The 22,579-nt window shown below is 39.9% G+C and overlaps 1 protein-coding gene, 1 long non-coding RNA gene and 1 pseudogene across 2 annotated transcripts; 2 read left to right on the top strand and 1 right to left on the bottom strand.

The window, feature by feature from the left end:
- Positions 1–1,120: 1,120 nt before the first annotated feature.
- On the bottom strand, positions 1,121–3,598 carry LOC110980707 (neuromedin-U receptor 1-like). Its single transcript, XM_022237617.2, has one exon. The coding sequence runs from the start codon at positions 3,155–3,157 to the stop codon at positions 1,973–1,975; it is 1,185 nt and encodes a 394-aa protein (XP_022093309.2). The 5' UTR covers positions 3,158–3,598; the 3' UTR covers positions 1,121–1,972.
- A 2,459-nt stretch (positions 3,599–6,057) lies between these two features.
- On the top strand, positions 6,058–22,497 carry LOC110980676 (uncharacterized). The gene is made up of 4 exons (XR_002598341.2): positions 6,058–6,239; positions 12,295–12,640; positions 15,592–15,743; positions 19,268–22,497. It is a non-coding gene; the product is annotated as an uncharacterized LOC110980676 (long non-coding RNA).
- Positions 8,656–11,229, top strand: LOC147798126 (uncharacterized; annotated as a pseudogene).
- Positions 22,498–22,579: the final 82 nt, after the last annotated feature.

Below are 22,579 nucleotides of genomic sequence, written 5' to 3' on the forward strand. Positions count from 1 at the left end.
TATTGACACATTGTTTTAGGCATGTCAAGACAGATGGAGCTCAAGGTCTCCGACACCACATCAGTCACAAAGTTAGTCAAGCTGACGTCCACCGAGAGTACCAGCAACTCCCACTACTTTCCAGAATTATAAACTATACTGTAGGACTAGTTTGTTTTATTACCTTTCATAAATATTCAAGTCACAAAATGACGGAAATCTCGTAACGTGGACTCCATTGTTTCTGAGCTGCCGAGTTCCGTGTGTCATATGGCAACAGGGTTGAAATAGTCTGATGCCAATTCCCAACACTAATTTAATATGTTTTAATATGTTCTTACTGCAGTAGTAACAAGGACTACAAGAGCAGACTGGTTCCACAAGGGCCACTAATATGGCCAGGACCCACATAATATTAGAAGAAATACACCACCTGGTGTATCACTGATGTGTTGACTACATGTATGTAAACCAAACAACCCCTGAATTCCCTGATCTTCCAGTCTCCTTCATATCGCGCCAGATGCGGAACCCCGAAGGTTGACCCGTAGAGGAAGGACACAGCAGGAGTTGCAACTCTGGCACTTCAAAGTATTTAATGATTGTCGCCGCCGAGTCAGACAAATAACAGAAAAATTCCAAAAACTGCCTGCATCTTAGCTGGACAAGCGGGACCAGTATTTTCCTAGCAATAGTTGTAGTGTTTTGCTTGTAATTAAATACAAATTATTGCTGTGACCGGGAAATAGAGAAAACTCCGAGATATCAGACCTATTTTTGAAATTGTGAATAAACTTTTATCCATGATAAGTTTGTAATTTTATTCCCCTCCTCTAATATATCAGTTTTCAAAGACTTGGTATGAATTTGGCTAAGACCAGCCAACAAAATGTTGACTACTGCTGGAAAGCTGGTTCATAAGGAACAAAATGTGCTATTTCATCACAGGGAGTGATTATGAAATCTCGGGAAATACTGTTTTGTAGGCCTACAAATACTACGATAAAAAATGATTCTAACAAAACACAAAATCTTGTGAACAACGGGGCAATAATTATCCCCAAAATTACTCTAGAAGAAAGCGTTTGTTAAAGGCAATGACTGCACCTACATTCAGGGGACCAAGTTTAATGCAAGCAACTGCACAAGTATTAAATTTATTATGCTGTGAGATCATACCAAGCACTAACAACTGCAAGAATATTCAATTTCCTACACCTGGGTACACAAAGTTTTCAGGATGCAGATAACCAGCGAAAAATTGCGATCACAGGGTATAATATACAAAGGGGTTTCGTGGCTGTGCATGCAGAGCAAGCGCTTGCTGCGCTCTTGTTATGGATCACTGATCGTGATCTGGATCCTTGTGAAACAAACATATCCACAGAGTTACATGGAGCCAATGGAACCGGAAGTTAACGCAGCAGCAGTGGGAGCTTGTGATTAGTGGTGTTTGCTTGCGCGAGTATGACGAATTACGAACAGGATTGACCTATTGTTCTTTTAAAGTTAGCCACGCCTATCGGACAACTTCTATCGTTGAGTTTGTAGTCTCAGCTTTTGGGCCTCCCTGACTCAACTCCCTGTCCACTTTGTCAATTTTCACAATCTGCGTTTACGCAAGTCTATATACCGCGATAGGTCAATTACTTGCTTATTGTTCTGTCATTCGACCGAGTCATTCAACATTTATCAATCACCAATTTCCATATTTTCTTAACTGGTAATACCCAGACTGGCTCGTTGGGAAATTACGCCTCGGTGTGTTAGTGTAACGTAGTTGACCAAGCCATGCCCACGAAGTCGGGAGTTAATTTGAAGTTTAGTCATATCCCGATTAGAGAGAACACTTTTCGCTTGAGACAACTGCGCGTTAATTCCATACAAAACAGTGTTGAAAAGAAGGCTCTATATTTCGATGTAGACTTATCTTTTTCATATGATTTGCTTCTTGAGGCCTGTCCGCATTTTGACAATCCGAAATAACCAATTTTTACAGTTTTGTTTCCATATCATCCACACCATATTCTTCGGCTGGTATGGGGTTTTCACACACGTGTGGTCGTATCGAAACCACGCTCTTCTGTCGGTCGCGCTTGCAAAGCAAGCGATCGCAGCACGTAGCCTCCTTGAAGGCCCGACGGTAGATCCTGCTGGTTAGGTTGTAGATGACTGGGTTGATGGCAGAGTTCAGAAAGATGAAAACGTGGCTTATGGTCAGCGGCAGGACAAACTTTCGATAGGACACATCGCGCGGAATCCCAAGGTGATAGTCTCTGATGTAGGCTAGGGAGATGAAGACGAATGGAGACTGGCACAAGAAAAACACCGTACCGAAGGTGATGAGTAGCTGGGAGACCTGGTTGCGCATCTGACAGGCCCGAATGGGGACAGTCTGCTGCTCTTGCTTCTTCTTGTTGACTCTGGTGTTAAGGACGAAGATTATCCGACCGTACATGAAAGCATTGGCCGCCAGGGCTATGAAGAAGACCACAACCTCCACCGAATGCCCGATTATAAATCCGGCTGACGAGACCGCACCACAGTATCCGACGAGCACCGGCAAGTCTTGGTACTTTTCTCCTTTAGGCCACAGGACGCACCGTCTTGTTAAGCTGGCGAGGCGGAGCGCTACCAGGCCGGCCAGCAGCACGGCAACCACCCAGCTCCCGATGATAAGCCAGAGTGCTCGCTGCTTGTTGCGCCCTTTGACGTACCTAATGGGGTTGCACACGGCGTTATATTTGTCAAGGGTCACCAGGATCACGGTGGATATCGACAAGAAGTAAGTAAAGTATGGAAGAATGAAAGCCCCGACGCAACCCACTCTCCCAGCAGTGTTCAAGTGGGTGCGGACCGAGTTATTGAAGTAAAAGAAGTAGGGTAAGATGCTGACAGAGAGGAATGTTAGGTCCACCACGGCTAGGCTGGTAAGGTACATGTTAGTGGCGTTCCTCATGGCCTGCACACGAAATACCACAACAAGAAACGCCAGATTCCCCGGCACACCGAAAGCAAGGATGATGAACATGACTATCAGAATCACCTTTCCCGTCAGTGCATTGAGCATGTAAACGTCAGCCCTGCTCTCGTCCGTCAGGTTTAACACCGGGAATTCACACCCGCTCATTCCGGATAAGTCAGAGCTGTTTTCAGACGAGTAGTTCCTCACCTCCATCGCAGTTTTGGTTTAAGTGTAATCTTGAGTGTCTCCACGTCGATTTTTTGGTGTACTGTTTAAGAATTATATGTCCGACTCAGTCTCTCTTCTGTTTTACCCTCCTCAATACAGAAGTGCGTCAGTAGCAAAGCCAAGCAGCTTACGCCCTGCATAAAAAGCATTTGCCAGTTCACCAATAGTTAATCATGTTTAAACAGATTCATAAAAGTACCATCACATCACATATCAGATAAAATGAAACACGAATAATGACATGCTAATAAGCTGGTGGTCTCCACCTTCATGCCTGTTCATATCAAGCGAGAGTTACATAATGTAGAAATGGTCTCAGTTTTGTGAATTTTGGACCTGCTGATCTCGCCAAAAGGCATGTCTGACGAGCACCTGTTGGGTTCGTGGTGGCGCGTCTTTCTCTCTGTTTTTCCTGAACGATAATTCTCTGCAGCTCTCTTTTAGACGGTAAAGTAGGCCCTATATACATATAAGCCCTACATACATTTTTCATCCTGTTACATGTACTTATAATTGATCTTGTGAAAGTACTTGTGAAGGGATTTGTAAAAGGACTTGTGATGAATTCGAATACAACACTGTCAGGCGATATCGATTTTTGGTTCACACAATCTTGATGGTGTCTTTGGCAAATGTGGTTGATCTCGTTATTTTGTGCATGATGAAATCTCTGAAGAACATGTACAAAGTATACTAAACGACAAAGTCAAAAAGAAACTGATCATTACAAAATTGTCTCTTCATTAAAAACCGTGATGACGAGGCCATTACCTGGAAACTTTACGAATAGTGTATGTCAGGTTTTCCTCCGCTTTCGTAAAAGCATGGCAAAAAAATCTCGAATGTGAAAAAATTAACTGCATTCAATAACAGGCAAACTGCTTGCTGACTATAGCAACCTAAATTACAAAACACAAAATAAAGAGGGCCTCACGTTTCGACCCTAGCAGAATCTTTCTCAAAGGCAAAAATGACAAGTAGACAGGGACAAATAAGAATGGACGAGTGCAGGGGGACAAAAGGAAAGGTCGAAAAAGCAGGTAGCTGTAGCCCCAAATGCTAATGGTTTGAAATTAACATTGTGATTACACCATTATAGGAATTACAGGTGAGAAACAGCATGCTTCCCATGATAAAAACGTTAAAATCCTGCAGAACTACTGTCTTCATATAGCAGTAATTACATGTACATCGGCGTTATACAACAGGCACAGAGCCAAAGATACGGTAGTCCATTATACATCGATTCTACTCAGAAAGACTGTAGGACATCAAGCCTTAAAAACTGGAGGATATTGCCAACATTTTTCGCACGTGCTGTCCCTTATGGATTAATTTATACACAAACTACGTACGTGGAGTATTTTTCCATCCTACACAAATAAACCTGACATTCATTTTATTGTCGAACAATGCATTCTACGGTATTAGGTATTAGTGTCGGCGTTGTCCTGGCAGCATATCATGCAAGGCTAAATAATTTTCTGTGTGTCCCATGTCTTTGGTCTGTGTTTTATGGTTGCACACTATTAAATAAACTGCCACATACATCAGTATATACCCGCACCTCAGATATCTCGACGAATAATAAATCCCATTTCCCCATCTTTCATATTTCTTTCAGGTTTTTGTGTCTTATAGGGATGACTTTGATCTCTCCAGAGATAATCACACTAAAAGCAGTCGTGAAGCCCACCACCATTTTGGAAATTGATACCTAAATTCCAACATTAAATAGAGCAATTTGGAGAACACTGTTTTCTCTAATATTTTCAGAAATGCAAGCTGGCTGAAAGCTTTAATTCATTTCTCTTCCATTCCACGTGCCACGAACGTGCAGGCATTTATTACCTTTAGCCGGCCCAGGCTTGTTCGTTGTATGCATAAATTGCATTTGTCGCGTATAGGCCTACTGCAAGCTTAATAATAATGCATGTTGTCTGATAAATATTTTGTTGGGCTAATATGACAGCTTAATAAAACCTCCGTTTGTGTATTTGCTCTCAAAGTACACTGGACAGCAAAAGGAACTTGCCACTTCTGTCCAAAGCCACACATAAAAATTCACGATAATCACTTGCTTTTGGGCATGTGATTAGTAAGGGGTATTGCAGCATACCTGTGTACAAAAATTGTTTATTTCTATGGAGTATGGTGTGAATTTTTACGGTGTGGCCTTTGACAGAAGTGGCAAGTTTCTTTTACAGTGTGTATTAATGTTTTTGCTCTTTGATATGCTGTATTTCTTCCTTTCAAATGTTGTAACCGCATTGTTTTGAATCGACATGAACCAGATTGAGTAAATGGAGGATTTTTTACATGTACAATCGAAAAATAGATTCATAGAATTTTATTCCTTTTTTTCAATGACGTAAATTCCTTATACCAAGGGCTGAATTTACCCGTAGTTTTGATTTTCAGTCGTGCACCGAGTAGATCAAGAAATGTTCGTGTCGTTTTGAATTCGGTCTGGCGAAACGATGGGCACATTTGTACACATCTGTTGCTGGCTATTAGGGTTAATTTGTCAATCCAATTGACAAAATACCACGTACTGTGTTATTTAAGTTCTTGTCACGATCCACTCAAAATGAACATCAAAATCTGATAACTTTGACCGATGTATGAGTAACGTTTTTCGCGACGGAGCGGTCAAATTAAGCAATGGACAAAGTGCAGTTCGTGATGATTGATTTGCCTGGGTGTGCAAGTGTTGCAATATGTGACGGTTACACCATGCAAAATACTTAAATTCTTTATGAGAGTGTGTAGTTCTAAAATTATGGTTAATTAATGATTACGGACAGAGTGTTCTGTTTGCTTTGGCCCCTACCGTCCCCCGAGGGCGCCATTTACATTTTACACTTTTAGCCATTGAGGGCGCTCTCTACTTCGACGAGGACAATGCATGCCGCCTCTGTTGAGACGTCTTTAGCCTTTCAAAACCACCTTGACTTTGTGCTAGTTGTAGAAATTTTGCGATTCATCTATGTTGTTACTAGTATCAGCCTACTCCAAACATCTTTCCTGATTTTTTCCTCCCAAGAACCATCGTCAAGCATGTCAAGTGAGTGATTTTAATGTTATTAATGATTCAACAGCTGTGCACAATTTTTCTCCATTTTTATTTGTAGGCCAACAAGTTCTTTTACTACACACTACTCTGGCTAAGTCGAGCTCAACTGAGTGGAGCATAGGTCCCCTATTCCTCTTTTTCGATTTTGGATGGGATCGTCATACTAACGCTCCATGCCTGTACATATTGTAAGGTTGAAACGGTTCCAAAATTCCACTGCCACTGCGCTTTTTTAAGTGCTAAAGAAAAACTTTTGGGGCTTTAGTGATATTTCCGACTTCACAATGTGTCAAAATCCGACCGTTTTCGCTCGACTCTTGAATTCTTCACTGCCTCCTCTCGTTTAAATCCCGTCGTCTAGATTTTTCTGGCTCAATAACTTTATGGGCAAACATGGTCCTCTAATGAAACTGCAGGAGAGGCCCACATCCACATGTAGTCGGGCACAAGACTTATTGACCAGGAAACGGTCATTGATAGCACTCCCAAACGTCATGATCAACAAGTCTTGTGCCCAGACGACTTATAGGCCACTCTTGTGTGTGTCTGGGAGGACCATATTTGCCCATAGAGTTATTGTGGATGCAAAATCTCTGTCCGCTCATTTGAATGGAGCAGGCGGCTAGAAGTTTAAGTGTCGTGTGTGTGTCCTGCAAAAACGGTCAGATTTTGGCACAAAAGTCAGAAATACCACTGAAGTCCCAAAATTGCCTTCGGCATCTGAAAAAGACATAAGGTGGTGAAACAGGTATTTTGGTGAATCTGTGGAATTTTCAAGAACCGTTTTCGCCTTAGGCCTACTACACGTACATGTATATGTACAGGTGTGGAGCGTTAGTACGACGATCCTGTCCAAAATTGAAAAAGAGGAATAGGCCTACTAATGCTCCGCTCTGTAGTGCTAGGCAAAGTCGACAATCTCGGGACTAAAGAAATTATGACAACGTACCGAATGCCGACTTGTGCTGTAAGTCTTCGTTTTGCTGACTTACATGTACACATATATTGCCTATGTACAGTATGATTCCTTACACTAATTCTGTGGCTTTGATTTACCCTGGTTTATTTCTACCTCCATGGTCGATCCCAGCAAATTCGTGATCGATTGTTATCCTCACAGGCTGCAAATTCGATAATTGATCCAAGGATGAAGCAAGGACAGTAAGCCACTTGCATATAACATCACGACTCAACAGTGCAGTACAAACATGATACAGTTACGGTACAGAAAACATACACTCATGTATGCATTGGTTAAGTTGTTTCAATAAGGTGACCCCAAAATGGACAGAGCGCATGCGTGTAGCCCTAGAGGGGTTACTGGTTTTGATGTACTCATGCTGGCCGATTATCAACCACAGCCTGTGCTGCTAATAGGCATCAGTCAAGCAATGTGGGACTTGTCACTTGACACTTCTTTGCAACTGCGGCGAAGGAAACTGATACCGAAGCACATTTTTTTAATGCCGACTTACACATAGGAATTTTTGTGGTTTTGTGGAAAGGGACCAAGCAAAACATGACATCATCACCTAATTTTTTATACTATAGATTTTTGAATTTTTTATTTTTCCCCACAGGTTTTGTACACGTTTTTAAACAGCCAGTCTTCGACACTGATCAATCAGACAGATTCCATATTGCACACTCACACATGTAGTCCATCATGTAGAGAGGGTCCTAGTCATAATGCCATCATCTGGGGTCATGTGACATGAGAGTAAAGCTGCAGCTTTTCTCCATAGGTTTTGTACACGTTTTTTACTACACCCTGTTATCAAGCTTTATGAGTGAGTAGTCCTCAACTTCAACAAAGAATTACTAGGTACCAGAACGAAAGAGAAATCAGACTAAATTTTCCTTTTCTTTCAATTACAAATATACCCTAGAGTCAAAATATTAAGTAATATTTCAGAAAATGTTTTCAGTTTAAACGCAAATAATGTGACATGAGTTTAAAGGAGCAGTTTTTCTGCATCTATGTTTTTAGCCCATTGACTTTGTACACATTTTCAAGCCACCATTTTGATAATTTGGTGATCTTCAATTTTCATCAAAGTTACAGCCAACAAAGATCCTGAAACAAAATGAAGTTCGAATTATATCGTCACGATAACGTCATGATGTGATTTTTATTGATTTTAAATATTTAATTTGTCCCCATATGTTTTTTGCATGTTTTTAACAGCCAGACTTCGGGACTCTTGTCAGTCTAATTGATTTCATATTTGTGAACACTTGTATTCCTCCATGTAGAGAGGGTCCTAGAACAAAATCGTCATAATGACATCTCTAGGGTTCACATGACATACATGTAAGATTAAAGCTGCAGTTTTTCTCCATAGGTTTTGGACACGTTTTTTTGGTACACATTATTATCGAACTTAATGAGTGAGTAGTCCTCAACCTTGACTGAGAATTACCACCAGAACAAAGGAGAAATCAGATTAAATTTTTCCTTTCGTTAGATTACAAATATACCCTACAGTCAAAATATTAAGTAATATTTCAGAAAATGTTTTCAGTTTAAACATAAATCACGTGACATGAGTTTAAGGGAGCAGTTTTTCTGCATAGGTGTTTTTAGCCCATGGACTTTGTGCATGTTTTCAAGGCACCATTTTGGTAATTTAGCAATTATGAATTGTCATCAAATTTACATCCAACAAAGACCCTGATTTTTTATTGATTTTTCAATTTCTCATTTTCCCATACATGCCATAGGTTTTGAACAGCCAGTCTTTGGCAATTGTCTGGATCAGACTGACTACAGGGTATATATTAGGTGTGCATTCTTAGTCCCTCAGCTAGAGAGAGGCCGAGAACAACATTATCATCATAACGTCATACAGTGTCATGTGACATGACTTTAAAGGAGCACATTTCAAAGCCATATACATGTATCTCCAGAAGGACATGTCCAATTTGTTTATTTGAGAGGGGACATAAGGTCCATCTCAGCCTGAGACATATCCCATGATAAGTCAAACGTTGTAAGCTATTGGTGCGGAATGAAAGAGATTTATACCGTCTATAGTAGTATGCCATTATGAGAAAGACGTCTGTGTATGGATTAGACCATTCAGTCTTTGTCGATCTCGGCAAGAATTGGAACAAGATGTTGTTAGGCAAGGAAGAACTTGATTAAGCCTGCTCAAACAGACTAAAGTTTATTTGAAACAATTCATAGCAGCTAGGAGGATATATTTAGAGGGTATTTTTAGAAGGAAAATGGAAGAGATTTGGATCTTTTTTTAAAAAAACACCCCGCTTCTAATAATTAAGCCTATGAGAATACAGTCAAACCTCATTAATAAGAGCACTGTTAATACAAAATTCTGCTTATTATAAGGAAAATTTTAGATCCCAATCCTTTTTTTTTTAATTGTTTTTATCCCTGATGATACAAGTTTCTCTTAGTCTCTAAGGACCTCTTAGTAATGAGGTTCGACTGTACTACTTTCAGTAGGAACAACCTGACCAATGAACATCGCGGCTAGGATTCATTTCACTCAAAATGTAGCTGATGCGCTGTCATACCCCAAATCAAAATTTTTCAAATTCACCTCCACATGCCCCTGGCCTAGGATGAAGCAAGAATCAGGGAATTCAATAATGATGGTAATGTTAAGTCACATTTGAAGAGAAAAGAGAAATTTTCCCTTCAAATCAGAAATGCTCTTGTCTTCATCCCTTGTCTTTTTTCATCTTCACTTAGCCATTCAAACTGTATGCTAAAGGAGAAGACCCCCCCATGAAGAAAACAACTCCCAGGATTCCCTTGGTCACCACTTTCCATCCTCGTCTTCCTCCCCTCTGCAAAATAATCAACAACAATCATCATATCCTCCACACTTCAGACCGCCTTGCCAGTGCCATCCCAGACACCCCGCTTGTGGCCGACAGGCATCCCCACCTATGGTACCTTATCGTTTGGGCAGAGGTGGTCCCTTTGGATACCCTTCCCCCCTCCCAGCAAGGCACGTTCAAATGTGATTCTAACAGATGTGTTGTTTGGCAGAACCGTGTCCTGGAATCAGATAATTCTCTGGACACTCCTCCCCTACCACCCACTGAACTAAAGGCACTGTCACTTGTAGCTCTTCTAATGTCATAATATCTTATCTCTTGCAGGGTGTGCAGTGTTCAGTATGTTGGAGAGACTAAGAACACTCTCAAGAAGCGTTTCTATGGCCACAGATCTACGGTCAACACCAAACAACTAGATATACCCCAGTAGGCCACCACTTCAACCTTCCTAACCATTCTATTTCAAACATGATCTTACAGGGCATAGAATCACTTGGGTTCCGTAAAGATGCTGTTCGCTTCAACAGGGAGAAGCTTTGGATCAAACGCCTCTGCACCATACAACCCCATGGCCTGAACATCCAAGAGGGAAACTATTAATTAACACTCTTTTCGTTCTTTCTTTTGTCTGCAGATTATATCCCTGTCCCACTTGGGGCCCAGTTCCATTCATTGTATTTTTTCTTTGATCTCTTCCCTCCTTACATTCCTTTGTCATTCAACCATGCCTTTCATGCAGTCCCCTTCACCCCTTGCCCCTTTATCCAGCCTGCAGCTTTCTTGACCTTTCCTTTTATCCTCTTGCATTCATCCATGCTTGGTTGATTCTCTGTTTGCTTGTCCTTTCCACTTGTCATTTTGCCTTTTGGAAAGATTCTGCTAGGATTGAAACGTAAGGCCCTCCATATTTTGAGATTTGTATTTTAGGTCATTGTAGTCAGCAAGCAGTTTGTAGCAGTTTTGTATTACATATCTTTGTATGCTAATGTATCTGAAGAGTACGTCACGACCAAAGATGGTCGATGCACTGGCCATGCGCCGAGCCAGCCGACAATTCACAATGCAGTGTTGGCACACGCATTCTGACAACTGTTTCCTGAGCAGTGCAATGTCTGCTGTACTCCTCAATGTGGTTGTCCACTGAGGAATAACATTGTGGGTCATTTCTCTCTTTTCAGAGAGAAGGAAGAAGTTTACAAATCCAAACAACGGAAAAACCGACGAAAAATGAAGGAAATGGAAGTCTTTCCCTTCTTTTGTATTTGGTTTTATTTCTTTAATAAAGTCACTGGTCTGTTGTCATTGCTGAAGTCAACTCTCAGAGTCAGTGATGACATTTGTTTTTTTTTATCTCATTTTTGTTCTTCTAAAGAAGCAAGTGCAGGAGAGACTCGAGTTCCAATGAGGACTGTGGTAATGGCGACTCTGACAGTGCTGAGGAACAAGAACAGTGGATGGAGACAAAAGAAGGTAGACAAGCTGTCACTTTCTGTCATGTATTTTAGAAATCAAATTTTTGCTGATACGTTGGGCCCTTGCACTTCCTAACATTGTAACCCTATTAGAGCTGGGCTATTTTGGACCATCTTTAACCCTAACAGCCCTGAATCCTCCAATTTTAATATGATTTTGCACACACCCTAGGGAGTTAGGGTTAAGCCAAGGGAAGGGGGATGGTAATGCCCTTAAGAACTGGACTGTCCAGTTCCTGTCCAAGGTGGGCTTTCCTTCCCCCCTTCCCAAGAACTTGGTTGTCCCATGCCAGATTTTTTTAAAAATCCAATATGCATGTAAAGACTTTCCATATTTTAGTACAAACATGGTGTCAGAATGGCCACAAGAATTACTGTTGTGATATCAGAATACGTGTAAATGTTAAGGGTCCCCACCCTGGCTCCTTTAAGATGGAATTGATCTGTGAGAGGTTCTTCAAGAAATCCCCCCTCACATAGTCACAGATTTCACTATTTGTACAAAACAGAAGTCACTGGGTACCATCTTTGTACACTTGGTTACCGGCTTAAGATACACCAAACCAACTGGCTAAGGCTGATAGTAGTTCAAAAGTCTATGGGAAATGACAGCAGCCACTTGCTTGTGGCTCTATAGTTATTGCCTTACTTTTAGCCGCAGCCATACGTTTTGGACATTGGCATTTTCTAGAGGTAAATATAGTTCCCCAGAACATGTTTGCCAATGCAGACAGATAATAATGACCTTTTTTTATCTTTACCAGGTACATGTACCAGATCTGGCATCACCTGATAGAGTAAGGCGTTAGCAGTGTGGTTGGTCCCCTGCCTGTGGGCTCATCTTCTGGCATCACTGCCCTGAGAGAGTAAGGCGTTAGCAGTGTGGTTGGTCCCCTGCCTGTGGGCTCATCTTCTGGCATCACTGCCCTGAGAGAGTAAGGCGATAGCAGCATGGCTTGTCCCCTGCCTGTGAGCTTATCTTCTAACATCCTCAGGTCCCTTGCCTGTGGAATCATCTTCTTGCACCACTGCCCTGATAGAGTAAGGCAATAGCAGCCTGGTTGGTCCCCTGCGTGTGAGTTCATCTTCTGACATCACTACCCTGATACAGTAAGCTTGCTCTTTCCCAGCAGAATTGTACTAAACATGATTTTGTGCTCATGTAGATTTGCTGAACCCATTTGTTCATGTACATTTATTCTTGTACGTGGGCAATCCTGGAAAACAGTTCGCCTGTAAAGTCCTGAAATAAGTCCTGGAAATCAGGAACATGCAACGTTGGGTTAATTTTGATGGGTTTGTGGAATAATGATAAATTTACTGGCTATCCTTGTCAGTCCGTAGTAATGGCTATCCTTGTCAGTCCGTAGTAATGGCTATCCTTGTCAGTCCATAGTAATGGCTATCCTTGTCAGTCCGTAGTAATGGCTATCCTTGTCAGTCCGTAGTAATGGCTACCCTTGTCAGTTCGTAGTAATGGCTACCCTTGTCAGTCCGTATTAATGGCTATGGTAGTCGTTCATACTACCAAACAACTTTTCTCTGCAAAATAACATGGAATGTCATAGAAATTGTCGTATTCTAGACCTGGAAAGTCCTGAAAAAGTTACTGAATTTGGTTTACCGATTTCTGTGGGAACCCATCTTGTGCCAATCAGACCTCACCCAGCCTGTTGCACCCCAGAGTTGCTGACTCGAGTCAGACTCAGGTCGCTATTTTTATGACGTGTGACTTGACTTGTAAATACCGGCTTTGACCTGTGACTTGACTTGGACTTGCAAAAAATGACTTGTTACCAACCTCACGTGCATAAAAAATGGACTTCAACTTGCGCATCAGCTTCTATTTCACTCAGCTGCGGCTGTAGAAATCAGGGCAGCATGCATACCATGCTGCTGCATTGCGTTGACGCGTGACCAGGATAAACAGCGCCCTCAATATGTCATCATTTCATCTCACCACTTATTTCCACCCTTCAAAGTACATTTATTAAATTAAACAGAGGTCCAATATACGACAGAAATGTGATAAACTGCAAGAATAGTAATTACAACAAGTGAGGAATGGGAATTATATGGAGGCATTGTCAAAATAATTGGAGAAAAGGTGTTTAGCTGTCCGAAACTCACATATGTTCGATCCCCATATACTGCGTATGTATTTAGTTTGTGTATTCGCATTTGCGCAATAGTGACATAATGGTCCTCGGCCTGAAAAATTATTCTAGCAGACATGAGACAACACATATCAGTGGTGACCCATGTGAGGGATTTGTACTGCTATTTCCCTTGAAGACCTCATGTGTGAATAAATTGCCAAGAGTCTATCAAATGGTAATGCTTAACAGATTCTGGTAAGAAAGATCGCTGGAAAATAATCACAGAATGTAGAAAATGTCAATTTTACGACAAAGTATAATTATGAAAAATTATTGTTTTTTACCTAGCTTTGTGTCTAATTTTCAAAATTTTGCCGAGTTTACCTTAAAATAACTTTGATGCCACATCAAAGACTAGTAACGCTTATGTACAAAAAGATTATTACTTCTGGGAAGAAAACCGTTTTTGTAATTGACTTCGTTTTTCATTGGAACCCATTTTTGTCATTTTCTGTGTTTTTCACCTTACTTAGTGCCCAAGTTTCACACTTTTGTTGAATTCCTCTCAGATCATTGTTGATACTGTCTGGAAGACTGATAAATTTTTTGTATCTATCAGCTCATTTTCTTCAAGATCGAGAGCCATTTGTCTGGAATGCGGTTTGTTTTTCGTGTGGATTCAAATTTCCACTATGAGTTTTGTAGCAGTCAAAAATGAGATGATTTTGGGCATGGTGCACACGTACATGTCCTACTCCTGGATACGAGTGCATTTGGGTACGAGTTGACTTTTACTGCAGTGCAACAATACGTACAACGACGTCAAATTGCCCGACTAAAAGACCCAAACAAAAACTGAAAAATCCCCTCTTAAATGTTGGCTTCACTTCCAACTTCTGACTCTGTTACTTGCAGGTCAGCTTGGCAAGGCACATGTAGTTCTTTCCTCACCTTCTACCTCTGTGGTCCCCGGGTTCGATTCCCAGCCCGGTCCACATGTGGATTGGGTTTTCAGTCCCTACCTGACTCTGTGGGTTTTACCCAGAATATTCCTCTGGGGTTTCCTCCCACCTCTAAAACTGTAACTGCTTCTTACTGTCTCCACTTTACTGATGATGTTGGTGAATGTGGGTCGTTTAGCGGCTGCCTGAGGCGCCCTTGTATTCCATCGGCTCAACCATGTTTAAAATGTATTCATTGTTCCACGCTTAATGTCTTCATTGCACTGCGCATTTGAACATATCTATATGAAATTTGCGCTTTATAAATGAATAAATTATTATTAAATTATTATTACTTTTGAGGTACATGACAAAGATGGGCAAAAATTGGGCAGAAAATGGATTTTTATAGTGTGCAAGTTAGCAAAAGGAACTTTGAGTGTTTAAACTCTAATCGGTATGGAAATGAGGAGCAAACAACTCTATTCGAGCTTGATGTTGATTGATGTCAAGAGCTATTTACTGGCCTCTTGTGCTGTTGTGGGATTCACTGCACATGCGCACCAACTTAGTGAGGGGCATTAACATACATGAGCTCATAGTAACTTCATAAGTTGATGCTTGGTTCTTTTGCTTATTACAGCTGGATAAAATAATGTGCAGCTTGACTTGTACTTGGACAAAGAGACTTGACTTGCCCTGTGACCAAAAGACTTGACTTGTGACTTGGACTTGCATATAATGACTTGTGACTTGACTTGGACTTGCATATAAAGACTTGTGACTTGATTTGGACTTGCAAATAATGACTTGCTGCCACCTCTTTTACTCCCTGCACTGCCAAGCACTGTATGGTTTTTATGGACTTAACAGCGACCAAAATTATCTTAACAGTACAGATGCTAACTGACTGAAATCTGGATGTTTTGCTCATTTTAACAAAGCATACCTTCTACCCTGTGATTGAAAAACCTCAAAAGTAACCTTTTCCTGTTATTTTTTGTCACTTTTCCCTGCTTAGATTTGGGAAGACCTTGCCTCCTGTTGAAGGTGGTGCAATGGCTGCCTACGTTGAGACCGGCTGACATATCCTGCATCATGATGCGAATTGAAGGACCAGCGATGAAATCCCCATAGCTACAGACATATGACATTATGTCAAAAGTAGCACAGGTAAGAGTCATGTGTTACATGTGATTTCTTTCAGCAAGGGTGTATCTGGGAAAGGGGGCCATCCCCCCCCAAAAGGCAGCCAAGAGGTAATGAGGTTTCCCTTTCGAACTGTGTATAAATAGCCCAATATGTTGCCAAACCCTTAAAAAAAATTCAGAAGCAAAACAAATCCACTCCTCACTCTGAAGTTTTGGTCCTGGATCCCCTTGGCTTTTGGTTAGCAAAAAAAATTGAGTTCTTACGGTTAGCAACCCTGACCTTGGGATGACTGTGTATGCTTCGTCAAGCAAGACGGTGGGGACGAGATTCACTCATCACCCAGCACCCAAACAGGGTGCCGGGAAGGGCCGATGGCTTTGCACTGTGATCAGCTACATTGTGCATAACCTGTGACCACGAGGCTATCACTTCCTGTTATTGAAGTGTTAAAGTTTTTGGTTCGGTCAAAAGTGTCGGCTATATGATAAAAACAAGGCCTTGGTACAATCACAGTGTGGTATTAAAGTATCACTGATCACGTGTCTTTTGGCAATATTTTTCAAATTGTTGGTTATCTTGATCAATTTTGGATGAACGAATAAAGTGTAGTGAAAATATTTTCAGCAATGAGGAAGAAAAGAAAAAAAGATTGAACTGACAACTGTCCCTTGCATTTCAACGCATTGTTTGAGCTCATGCACCTGGCAGAAATCTACCCAAAATGCTCTGCACATCATTAGCTGTGACCCCGCGTGACATATTTCCTTCACTAGAATCTGTGCAAGGATGTGAACCCTTCCCTGCACCCTATTCAGGCACTGGGTGACGAGCGTAGGGACAAGATAAAAATTAAACCTTTGTAACCAGGGCAAGCTAGTTGAATGCACCAACCGTACTAGAATTGTTCTCATTTCCTGGCCTAAGTTTCCTTTTCCTTGCTTTTTCATTGCAAATTACCAAAGATCAATGGTCAACTTGTCCTGCGACGTTCAAGGAGTAAATTTGGGTTTCAGAGTTTTGATAGAAAAACTCATAAAAGAAGCATCTTCCTTGTTGGTATAATTAATTGCCAAAGATTGAGATTACAGCGCCCTCAGTTGTCCAGAAAGGCATGATGTTGCTTTTTAATTCACTTCACTCCAATGGAATGTTGAAATTTTCAAGTTTGCTATGTGCAGTGTTAGTTTAGTCCATCAGAATTCATATCATGAAGAACAGTTTCTTCTTTATAGTTCTTTTTTTGACTAGCAATGGTTGAAAAAAAGATAGACTTAGAGGAACTTAGGTCAAGTTCAGGTGGCCTACGCTTAATGGGCGGCCTGTTCTTGTTCTCGCACTCGAACGGCAGGACACAACCTGAGAATACTGTTCTCAGAACAGTATCATACACCACCTCCATGCAGGGTTGGCTGATTTCAATCACCGATTTTAATCGTGATTTAAATCAAATGATTTTTTTAAATCACTGATTTAAATCAACGTTTGATTTTTCTTTTGAAAAAAGGCAAAAATGTTAAGATATTTAAATTCTTTTCAACTGATTGGTTTCTTTATGCAGGTTTTGCATATTTTAAACAACCAATAACAACTAATCCCTCCCTCTGTGAGCCTTCAGTTCCCAGTAATGATAAAAAGTATGAATGCACACGGGTTGGCAAGATTTTTTTTTCAATTCAATCCACTTGGTTCAATTCAAATCAGCTTTTTGGATTCAGTGAATGAATTTGACCCGAAGGATTTATAATCATGATTGAATTTCACTTCATTTAAATTGCCCACTGCAGAGTTTGACAAAATGAAATACCAGTGTACATCAACGTTTTGTTTCTGCATGTACATATGTATTTTATCGAGATCAGAAATGTTTGGTCATTATGCAGTGTAATTGAAACCAGAAATAACTTAATCTTAACGTGATTTTTAATCAAGCGTAAGTTATTGTGCAATTTATCAAGAAGGAGCTGGATTACAATGAAAATGAGAGTATTTTTGGTGCATATTAGAGCAACGTACATGTACCAGTGTTTTGAACCAACATGTGTATATGTACATACACATACATGTAGGGCTGTAACAATTCAGCAATGCATCATTAATCATGATTCTAAAATGCCACAATGAGGCATCGCGATACAAAAATTGTGAATCATGATATTTTGGGGAAGGGAGGAATTATGATAAAATGTGCAGTTAGTTGAAAATAAAGTTAGGCCTAATAAAAATTTGAAATACATGTATATAGCTTTATATTTTCAATATCACCTATACTTATTTCTCTTACATGAAATAGTTTGGATGGGTTTAGCATCAAGGACAAATCGCCGCACGTACATGACGTAGGCCAACCTAGCAATAGAACGCAAAAGTGATGGTTGGGCATGTGTCGTGCCACCAACCTTCACACCGATCTCAGTGTCATGAGGATATTGAATGCGTATCAGACTTTATCGTTTCAGTACACCATTTTATCTGGTTTAGACAGGTTTTCTTTTCTTCCTTGCATAAGTGTCGTTTTTTTCCTACGTGGTGGCGGTGCACTACGATCTTTGGTTCGGACACTGAAAGTACTAGAGCTCCGTAATGCACAGGAGTGAATGAAATTAAAATCACTTTTTAATTAAAAAAAAAAGATTCTCCACCTTCAAATGTTTGACCCAAAAACTTTAGAAGAAAAAAAAAGATACTACCCACTCCCCAATCTAATATTTTTCAATGTAATAGGCAGCATAGCTATTATTTTGTTTGGCCCAAAATTAATAAACCAGAACACTTAGAGAAATAAATGCAGTTTTTTGTTTAATGTTGTGTCTCACTTTGCAGAAGCTTCATGTCCTCATCACCTATAAGCTTACCATTGGTAAGTTACCATTGGTAAGTTACCATTGGTAAGTTACCATTGGCATGTTACCATTGGCAGGTTACCATTGGTAAGTTGCCATTGGTACGTTGCCATTGGTAGGTTATCATTGGTAAGTTACCATTGGCAAGTAACCATTGCTAAGTTACCATTGGCAAGTTACTGTACCATTGGTAAGTTACTATTGGTAGGTTACCTAGTGAATTGTTTTAAATTGGCTTTGTCTTATTGGTTTCTTTGTTTTTTTCGATAGTATCATGATATGTATCATATCGCGACCCAAGTATCAAGATAGGTATCGTATCGTGAGAAAGTGCTATCGTTAAACCCCTAATCGCATGTAAAATAAATACATGTACACGTGGTTGATGACATGTTTTTCACTCACAAGTTATTTGATACACATACAACTACCCTGTTAACAAATCCTTGTGAGCTTCAGTTTTGTCCAAACTTAGAGTTCAGTTTGAAACCTGGTAAACACTTTATCCTTGGTGCATGTACCGTACCTGTCTCTGAAGTTTTTTTTCTCTGAACTCAGCCTCAGTGTCAAATCTAATTACAACGTAGACTGTTTTGTATGAAATATGGTGTAAACTTAGGGACTGTCCAAAGATTCTTAAATGTTTATCAGAATTGTCTCAGTACTTTGCTGTAACTCATTCTTCTGTGTTTAATTTCATCCCAGACATTGTTGACATGGAAGCTGTGTGTTAGAACCATAGCTACAATGCCAATTAGAAGAGCGCCCTCACCTCCTTCAATGAGGAGAGAAGCAAGATGGAAGACAAGATCCCATAGGACTTCCCAGAGATGATCCAACAAGCACGTCAAGAAGAGGAAGTAACTCAGATAGATGCCAGTCCTCACCTCCATCACTGAGGAGGAAAGTTCCCAAGACTGCATGAGGGATCCTTATCAGAATCAAAGGCATTGATTCACAAAGGCAAGGAAGGACTCAGTCTTCTCAGAGATGCAGTTCTTTGCTTCCACTTTAGTACATGATGGAGCAAGTCTGTCTGCATTTATGCACTACTCAAAAGGATCAAAGATCAGAATTTAAAAAAAAAGATTCAGATTGTAACATTTGAGTGTCAATTAGTGTGGTTATGTTTCGGCAACAAAACAAAAACTTTATTGGTTCCAGTCCAATGCAAACTTTTTCTACAGAGTGCTATAGTCCCATGACACTGAAAAACACTTTGGTCAGCACCTTGTCTAAGTCTCCTATACAGCCCTAAAAAGGATGACAGTGGAGTTTGGGGAGAACATGAGTTGTTAGAATGATATCCTGATCAGTGTTGTAATCAAGACCACTTAAGGCACTCACAAGATCAACACAAGACCTCCAGTCTGAATTCAAGTCACAAGCTATTCAAATAAACTGCAACAAAATCATTCCTATGTCAAAATGATGTAAACTAAACCAGTGTTACTTTAATGACTGATAGTAGCAACTCAAATGAAGTTTCAATCCTGTGACACAATTTGGGTGGGTAATTTATGGCAGTTCAATGGCAAAGAATACTCTGGTATGGCAAATTATGGCTTGGCAAAATATAGAAGTGACTGGCGGTGGCGAGGTGGTTAACAACAGAGGTGGTGACGCTAAGATGGTGTGGCAACATTGTGGTGTAGTAGCTAGAACTTGGTAACTTGAACTTGGTGGTGGTGGTTCAACTATAATTTAAATACAAAACAAAAATTACTAAATAATATATCAAATTATAGACATGTCTGTCCTTGCCTATAACGTGTACATGTACAGCACAATCACTTGTATTGTATCTAAACCCTAAATACTCATGTACCTTGCCGGGAAGTCTCTTAGAATATAAGAAAATAACAAACTTCTCCAAAAACAGGGCGGTATGCAAGACCTACATATGCTTCACGCAGAGCGCCCCCATTTGTTAGGAAAATTTTTTGACAAAACTCCCCATTTATGGCTTTCATCGGTTACAAACTTAGTATAGAAATTATCCATCCGGAACTAAAGATCGCTACTCTTTTTGCTGAGCTGTCCAAATTTACACAAAATAATGGCAAAATTATGGTGATTTGTCGAGGAAATTCTCTGTTCAATGTGTCATAAATGGCAGTATGGACAGGATATGAGCGCTAAAGCAGCGCCCTCATTTGACAAAAATAACAATACATGAGTCGCTCCACTCGCTGAAACCAAAACAACACCACGATGAAGAAGATATTCTGGACGCAACACTTGTCATGAGTCTGGTCTTGACTACAACACTGATCCTGATAATGTGAGGGCGCTATTTTTTATTCTGAAATTATTACAGCTGAGAAATGAAGCACTTCCATATGATATGCATCGCAACATGAAAAAATTAACTGTTCAGACCTTTTTTAGAAAAGTAATGCATACATCTGTACCAGATACGAATGTATATCACATTTTTATTATTTACAAAAATGACGACTGATACATTTCCTAGTTGTTTGTGACCAGCAAAGTTCATTTCAGACCAAACAACCCTCCGTTGCTGAGAAAAATGCACCCTGTCTTGGTTTTGCTCAGGACTCAGTGGACTCTGAAACGCAAGTGTATGTATCAATTAAGTAAACACCTGGCTGAAACCTTCCAAGACAAATGTCTGGTCCTTTAATTTTTTTGAGTAGTGTATGTTGGTATGCAGTACAGTTTTAATTTTTTTGAGTAGTGTATGTTGGTATGCAGTACAATGCTGCTGTAATGAACAGGGCAGGGTCTATACACAGTGTCTGGCGTAGCATACCTCACATCTATTCCTATTTTAGTGGGTGATATTTGGCAGGGCTAAAAATTGAACCATTCCAATTTGTGTGAAAAAGGGAGAAAAAAATTCCTTGCAGGAGAGCACTCTTTGCTGTGTTGTAAATGGTAGCTCTGAATTTTCAATGTTGAAATCTTACCTTTTGAGTTATTATCATCAGTCCTACATTTGTTTCTTTAATTGTAAAGAAATTTTCAATGTTCCAAAAAAATGCATGGAAAATCTGGGAGCCAAGGGGCATGTTCCGTGTGCCCAAATGTTCAGCATAGTGACATTGCACTGTATTCATGACTTAAGAGGTACTTTTGTACATTCAGAACAGTCAGACACAGTCGATCAGTTTCCATTAAAACAAAAACTACTGTTCACAAATTAGCTTATATCTTTACCGCATCTACAAGCATATTTACGCACATTAAAACATTCATGTGTACGTAGGTTTTCAAAAAGCTCTACTCCAAAAATTCCAGTATTTGTATGAGAAGTTATAACCATTTGGAAAGACTGTAGACACTTGATAGATAGAACTTGCATGAAAGTTTGTTACTCTTGCATGCTTTTAAAAATTGAATGGTAAATTATGTAATTCACATCTTTGTTTCCCATTGAGGCAGCCAGAATTCTGCCCTGTTCAGCCAACCTAGTGGCCATTCTAGACCTCGCTTCAACAAGTATTTCCTTGTACAAAATTCTATCAGCATTATATCTTTTCCAAGTTGCATGTTGCCAGAGCATTAGAAAAAGTCATTATTAAACTTAAAATTACATGTGTCACAAAATGGAAAGTGACAAATTGTTGGCTCAGAGCTAGGTCATTAGGTCATTTCTGAAGAAATATAATTTTTGAAAATAAAGCCTAATTTTGAAATTATTGAAACAAACTTTTTTTAAACTTCTAGTCATAAAAGTAGGTTTTTTACAGCCAACATATATAAATTTCAAGTAATTTTCATTCTCAAATTGATGTTTAGGTTTTTCAATAAGGACCTTTCAGCACTGACACAAAATTTGATTTGTTTGAAAATATAGCCTTGCAAACTGCCTTTAGGTGTATGTGAAAAAATCACCATTTATTGCTATGACTAGTAAATTTCTATTTGCAAGTGAAATAAATGTTCATTTATTTAAACTAGTCGAACAACTTCTGTTTGTATAATGTTTGTGAAATGTAGTACTTTGACTCTTAGCCCTTTCCCAATCTCGACCATTTTACACTGCAAGAA

Source organism: Acanthaster planci, linkage group LG09 (assembly GCF_054643075.1).
Source record: "Acanthaster planci isolate LZ-2023a linkage group LG09, COTS_SCS, whole genome shotgun sequence".
NCBI lineage: Eukaryota > Metazoa > Echinodermata > Asteroidea > Valvatida > Acanthasteridae > Acanthaster > Acanthaster planci.

Excerpts from the sequence above, each read along its gene's own strand:
- LOC110980707 (XM_022237617.2), bottom strand. The coding sequence starts at position 3,157 with ATGGAGGTGAGGAACTACTCGTCTGAAAACAGCTCTGACTTATCCGGA.